This window comes from Adiantum capillus-veneris, chromosome 25, assembly GCF_014529385.1.
Source record: "Adiantum capillus-veneris isolate H3 chromosome 25, ASM1452938v2, whole genome shotgun sequence".
Taxonomy (NCBI): domain Eukaryota; kingdom Viridiplantae; phylum Streptophyta; class Polypodiopsida; order Polypodiales; family Pteridaceae; genus Adiantum; species Adiantum capillus-veneris.
This window is the reverse complement of record NC_140955.1, coordinates 110,254,772-110,261,588: the sequence shown is the minus strand read 5'-3', so window position 1 is coordinate 110,261,588 and position 6,817 is coordinate 110,254,772. Positions and strand designations below refer to the sequence as shown.

Here is a 6,817-nt window from a genome sequence, read left to right as displayed (position 1 = left end):
GTCTTCTGTGAAAGGAGATTGTGATGCTGATGTTGATGCAGAATGGGCTTTTAGCGCAGAGTGCACTTACAATCCTGCTGTCCATGATGCATGCTTGTCAGTTGCTGCAGATTCACATGTGTGGTATTTCGACAGTGGTGCTACAAAGCACATTACCTCACATCGTGAATTGTTTACCTCTCTCGAGTCTGTCCCTCATGGGAATTCAGTCACTTGTGCCAACAACGCCTCTTATCCAGTTCAGGGAGTTGGAAAGATTGTGCTCACTGCTGCTAATGGCAGTTCCTTCACACTTGTTGATGCACTTTATGTACCTGGGATCAAGAAGAATCTATTGTCTGTATCCGCACTTGCTAGACTTGGACTTGTAGTCAAATTTGTGGATGACAGATGTACAGTTCATGATCTCAGTTTTGGTGATGAAATTGTTGCACCTGGGCTTTTGTGCCGTGGGCTGTATAAGCTCACTTTGTATGACAAGTGTGGACAAAATTTTGCAAATGCTGTTGCAGATTCAAGGGCTATTTCAGATGCAAAACTTTGGCATGCACGTTTTGGTCATCTGAATTTTGCCAGTTTGCTGCGTTTGCAGAAATCTGATATGGTTGCTTCTTTGCCGCCTCTTGAAGCACCTATCAAACATGTTTGTGAAGGCTGTATTCTGGGTAAAATGCAGCGTTCTAAGTTTCCAAAGGATGGTTCAGTTAGGGCTACATGCAGGTTGCAGCTTGTGCATAGTGACGTTTGTGGGCCCATGCAAACTCCGTCCTTGGGCAATTACCTGTACTTCGTGACTTTCATTGATGATTACTCCAGGCATGCGTGGGTATTTCCGCTTAAAGCGAAGTCCGAAGTTTTTATGTGCTTCAAACAATTTTTAGCTATGGCTGAAAATGTCTCAAAATGTACTATGGGCACCCTCCGTTCCGATCGAGGGGGGGAGTATATGTCTCATGAATTTAATGCATTTCTGGCTAGTCGTGGGATAAAACACCAATGTACAGTGCCTTATACACCTCAGCAAAATGGTGTTGCTGAGAGGAAAAACAGGTCACTAACGGAAATGGCACGATGTATGGTCAAAAGTCAAGCTTTGCCGCATTCTTTTTGGCTTGAGGCCATCATGTGTGCCACTTATGTACTTAACAGGTGTCCTACGAAAGCTTTGCAGTCTATTACTTCATATGAAGCATGGCATGATAGAAAACCTTCTATTGAGCACATGCGTGTTTTTGGCTGTTTGGCATATGCTTTGGTGCCACAAGTGCAGCGCAGAAAATTGGATGATAAGGCTGTCAAATGTATTTTTGTTGGTTATAGTGCTGAAAGCAAAGGTTACAGGTTGTATCATCCACAAACAAAACGTATTTTGGTTTCACGGGATGTAGTGTTTGTGGAAGATTCTGTTCAACCCTTGCTGTCATGTACTAGAGACAGTAATGTAAGCTCACAGGACATCTATGACACTTTGTTGCCTCTTTTCAGTGGTGGAAATACGAATGTAAGTTCCAATGAGGCAAATGTACAGCCTATGGGGGTTTCTGAAAATGTTTTAGAACAGCCTATTACTGATGCAGATGTACATGATGTACTTGATGAGGAAAGGGCTGAAAATGAGCAGGCTAGAGGTATGCCAAAATGGCTGGTGCACACTTTGCGTGACAGTAAATTGGATGCACCTTTATCTAGTCGTACTCGTTCAGGCTCTCGCCATGCATCTTATGCATCAGATTGTTATGCTTTGGCTGTGTCTAGTTTACATGATGTTGAGGAGCCTCTGTCTTTTGATGAAGCACAGAATTCAGAAAATTGGATTGCTGCCATGAAATCAGAATATGATGCACTTATAGAGAATGACACATGGACTTTATGTGATTTTCCTCCTGGCAAAAAGGCCATTGGTACGAAGTGGGTTTACAAGTTGAAACGCAAGCCGGATGGTGAGATCGATCGCCATAAGGCTCGACTTGTTGCAAAGGGTTATGCACAACAAAAAGGCATAGATTATGAAGAGACTTTTTCTCCCACTTGTCGTATGACTACTGTGCGTTTTCTATGTGCATTGGCAGCTCATTTTGGTTGGGATGTACATCAATCAGACATTGTTATTGCTTTCTTGAATGGTGACATATTTGAGGAAGTTTATGTAACGCAGCCTCGCGGTTTTGTCATAAAAGGACAAGAGGACAAAGTGTGCAAATGTAAGAAGGCTTTGTATGGGTTGAAGCAATCTCCTCGTGCTTGGTATGAGAAAGCTGACACTCATTTGGTTAAACGAGGCTTTCGTAACAGTCCAACAGAAAGCACATTGTATGTAAAGCGTGAGGATGATGTATTTCTCATTGTGGTTCTTTATGTTGATGATTTGCTGATCACTGGACCAAATGAGAGACATATTGCTGAATTTAAGGCTGATTTGAATGCTACTTTCAAGATGAAAGATTTGGGGCTGTTGCATCATTACTTGGGTATACAGTTTAAGCAGTGTGATGGTGGTATTGCCTTGTGTCAGAAAAGTTACATAGAGACATTGCTATGTAAGTTTGGACTTGAGGATTGCAAACCTATTGCCACTCCCATGGAAACAGGTTTGAAGTTGAGTCTACATGATGCTGGCGATCCTGCTGATGTCACTCTTTACCAAACTGCTGTTGGCTGCCTCATTTATGTATGCAACACGAGGCCAGATATTCAGTTTGCAGTCTCGCAGGTCAGCAGATTTATGCATAGCCCAGGGTCTAAGCATTGGCAGGCTGTCAAGAGGATTTTCCGCTACCTTAGTGGCACTTTACATCTTGGCTTGTTTTATCCCAAGGGGGGATCATTGCCGCCAGACTTACATGCTTTTTCGGACTCAGATTGGGCTGGTTGTTTTGACACGCGAGTGTCCACAAGTGGTTTTTGTTTCATGCTTGGCAGTTCATGTATATCATGGTTGAGCAAGAAGCAACCTACTGTGGCCACTTCGAGTTGTGAGGCTGAGTACAGGGCAGTCTTCACAGCTACGGTTGAGTGTGTATGGCTCAGACGCCTTATGGCTGACTTGGGTGTTGGACAGGACACTGCCAACACTATCTACACTGACAGTCAGAGCGCATTGGCAGTTGCGAGGAACCCAGTTTTTCATGCTCGCACAAAGCACATTGAGGTGCATTACCACTATGTCAGGGAGAGGCTCTCAGCAGGAGAGATCAGCTTGGCTTATGTGCCAACACAGGACAACCTTGCAGATCTTTTCACAAAGGCATTGTCTCGTGAGAAGCTTGAAGCTTTCCGCAAAGCTTTGGGCTTACTCCCCTTTGTGGACTGATTCTGTCCTCAGGGCATGGCACTTCCCTTTACTCATGTGCCAGCTCTCGTTCACCGCATCACTCCAGGGGGGATTTGTTACCATATACATGTGGTAGTGATGTGTGTGAACACACTAGGACCGCCGGGGCATTTTTTCCCTCTTTAGGAGGTTTTTTCCCCCGTGCATTGTATATACGCCCATCACTCTAGGGCTATCTATCTTTCCATTGCGCACTAAGTAACACACTCTCTATTGTGTGCCTTGAGCTTCCTTCGTCTTCTCCAAGCTGTGTGTGTTTCTCTGCAACCCTAATTCCAACACTAATCGGTCTTTTCGCTTCCAATGGACAGTAGTTATTACGAGACATTGCATGGTGACACAACAACATGGATATGAATGACTTGGTGATGCAAAGAGATTCTATACAAAGAGGATAGCTAATAACTACCAAGCCATAGTAAGGAGATAGTGGAGGCGTTTCAGATAAGGTGGTGACGATATTAATGGGCATTACGGTCTCTAAGTTGCAGTCAGCTTAGCATTTCTCATGCACTTTGTAAATTGCAATGCATGAAAAGTTACTTGGTATGCACTTTGTAAATTGCAATGCATGAAAAGTTACTTGGTTGGCCTAAAGCGGTCTTGTACAACGCAACCAGGGGTTGTTCTACGTAGCCTCAATCTTACCTGTCAAAGAAGTACCCGCATCGTATGCTTTTCAAGTAAAACATTCATTCAAATAAGAACACTAGCTGTGACAGCATTCCGACAAGGCCATTATATTATGGATAGCAGCGCTGATGCCACGCGTTGGTCGTTGCATCCAGTGGGCAAGGCCATGTCGTCCCGGCCATGCTCCTCTCGGAATCGCTCGCCGCCCTTGGCTTCAAGGTAAGCTTCATCTACTTCTCCTCCTCCTATGCCAGGCTCAAAGAGCGGAATAGTCTTGTTCTCCCTAGCCCAGATCTAAGGGGAGACACTCTATCTACGATGAGCACATGCTGCACCGGCGAGCATTGTGAAAAAAATACAGGTCCCACCATTGTAAGTGATGGCATTGAGGTAGGCAACTCAGCTCCTACTTTTGATGGTGGTAGAGGTAAAATTTTCATCTATGTGCTCGAGGATGCCTTCGAACCGGGCGACATTGATAAACACTTCTCTGTCACCCCTTCCATGAAGGAGAACTTGTTTAATCTTATTGTTGAGCTGCGAGAACAGGGTGACCCACCTACATGCCTCATCGGCGACTCCTTCAGCCCTTGGACACTTGAGGTTACCCAGCGTGCCGGCATCCCTCAAATTGAATCATGGACATCCAATGCCATGGCACTACTTATGGTCTTCAACCTTGAGGTCCTCTACTCTGATGGCATCTTCCCTGAGAAAGGTTTCTATTTTGCTCTTGTCTTTTTTGGGCTATTCCAGGGTATTCAGCTTGTCTTTGATTGGTCTGATGCTCCTCATGCTGAATCACGTCATACTTAGTTATTGTTGTGAAAGCTGTATAAACATGTTACATGACTCAAGGCAAGTCATCAGATATCGAATGCCCATGAATTTCTGTCATCCATTTGTCCTTTGCATAGGTTCGACTGAATTTTCTGTCATGAAGATTGAGTTTAGTTTTTATCACTAGCTGATGGATGTCATCTTTTGCAATGTGGATAGGATCCCCCACCCAGTGGAAGAGCAAGACCCCTTTGATGCTAACTCATATTCCAGGCCTTCCACCATTCTCATCTGAGCTTGTACCGCAAGATCTGCGATTTGCGGACTCATCAAAATTCTTTCTGGAGGTGGCTTCATGTGTGAAGTCTAGCGAGAGAGTTCTGATCAATTCCCTGTTGGAGCTTGAGCCTGATGCATTTAAGTCATTTGAAGCTCACTGAATTTCCAGCTATGCAATCGGCCCCTTACGCACCCAGACGAAGACGGAAGATAATGCCCAGACAGAATGCCTATCATGGCTCGACTTGCAAGCAGAGTCGTCCGTCATCTACATTGCATTTGGTAGTATTGCAAAGTTGTCTGTAGAGGAGATACAAGAGCTTGCTGTTGGGCTAGAGGCAAGCGGGAGTCCCTTCTTATGGGTCATAAGAGAGGATGCAGTTACAATGGAAGAGCTGCCTCAAGTGCTCCCGGAAGGCTTCCTTGAGCGGACAAGGGGCAAAGGAATGATTATAAGCTGGGCTCCCCAAGTAAGGGTGCTAGCACACAAAGCGGTTGGAGGCTTTATATCTCATTGTGGCTGGAATTCAACACTGGAGAGCTTGTGGGCAGGTGTTCCTCTTCTATGCTGCCCGCGCCATGTGGAGCAGAGGTTGAACTGTCACTACCTTTGCAATGTGTGGGGGGCAGGATTGGAGCTGGGGCGCACGGAGACCGGTGGCTTAGACAGAAGCTTTGTGGAGGTTGGAGTGAAAGCATTGTTGCAGGGGGAAGAGGGTCATAAAGCTAGAAGCAAAGCGCAAGAGATCATGCACATTATTGAGAAGACTACCCAACAAGGAGGACAGTCTTTTAGCAACTTGCAAAAGTTATATGATGATATGAGAGCACTCTGCTCAAAGCCCTCAAAGTAGTGCCATGGATAACACCCTCATTGATTCAGTCAAGAAAGCTAATTTGATATAGCAAGTAGGGTCTTGTATGTATATTCCTCTACTTAAGTTTCCTCCCGGTGGAAATGAGAAGAGAGGTGTTGGATGCTTAGAAAAACAGATGATGCATCATATATTCTTTATATGTTATTTCTGAACGTGGCTTAGCACATATACAAGTATTACTTAAGGGCAGGCAATCAACTTTACTGTGGAGTATAATGCTGGTTAGGAGCAAGAGAAAAACCACATTACACCTCAACTTTGCAAAAAAGAGTGTTAAAATTCTGAAAACATAGCTCAAATTTCTTGAATTTCACAGTGCCCTACACAAGAGGATGAGAAAGAGAGTGGCATCCACTACTCAATGCTGCTCTTTCGAGAAGTAGGAAGACAAATGGAAACTCTTTGTGGAGCTCGATCTTGCCCAAGGTTAATCATGTAATGTATGTTGCAAACACAAAAAGTTTTGGACAAATTCTCACAGTAATTCCGACATTGTGACTTACCTCAACATCATGAGCTTTTGCAAGGGAGTCACTACATACGTAGCTAGGTACGATTGGGAGCAACGGACCGTTGGCTCGGTGGGGGGTCGGTGGTCCTCTGCCCCCAATCATACCTAGCTAGGTATGCGGTGCCTCTCGAGCAGAAGCTCATGATGTTATGCATTGTATGGAAAACACTAATAAAGACTTTGTTTTCCTACATGAGAAAATTTTTAAATCTTCTTGTAAAAGCAGACACAGTCTTTGAAACCGATTAGCTTACTTGGAAACGGCAAAAGGAACTTCGTAAGACAAAAAAAGCTAAAAACGTTACACATAGGAGAATTAACCCTGAAGTCGCTTGACAGAGTTCATCCGATGCAAAGCTCAAAATCAAAAGCAACAGCTTGACTCCCCTCGTACCAACGATACTC

At 44.4% G+C, this 6,817-nt stretch overlaps 1 protein-coding gene and 1 pseudogene across 1 annotated transcript; both read left to right on the top strand.

Moving 5' to 3' along the window:
• The first annotated feature begins 4,083 nt into the window (after positions 1–4,083).
• LOC147425468 (7-deoxyloganetin glucosyltransferase-like) lies at positions 4,084–6,038 on the top strand. The gene is made up of 2 exons (XM_086500256.1): positions 4,084–4,682; positions 4,964–6,038. Exons 1-2 carry the CDS (start codon positions 4,145–4,147, stop codon positions 5,182–5,184), a joined length of 759 nt encoding a protein of 252 aa, XP_086356382.1. The 5' UTR covers positions 4,084–4,144; the 3' UTR covers positions 5,185–6,038.
• LOC147425467 (UDP-glycosyltransferase 85A7 pseudogene) lies at positions 5,296–6,038 on the top strand (annotated as a pseudogene).
• Positions 6,039–6,817: the final 779 nt, after the last annotated feature.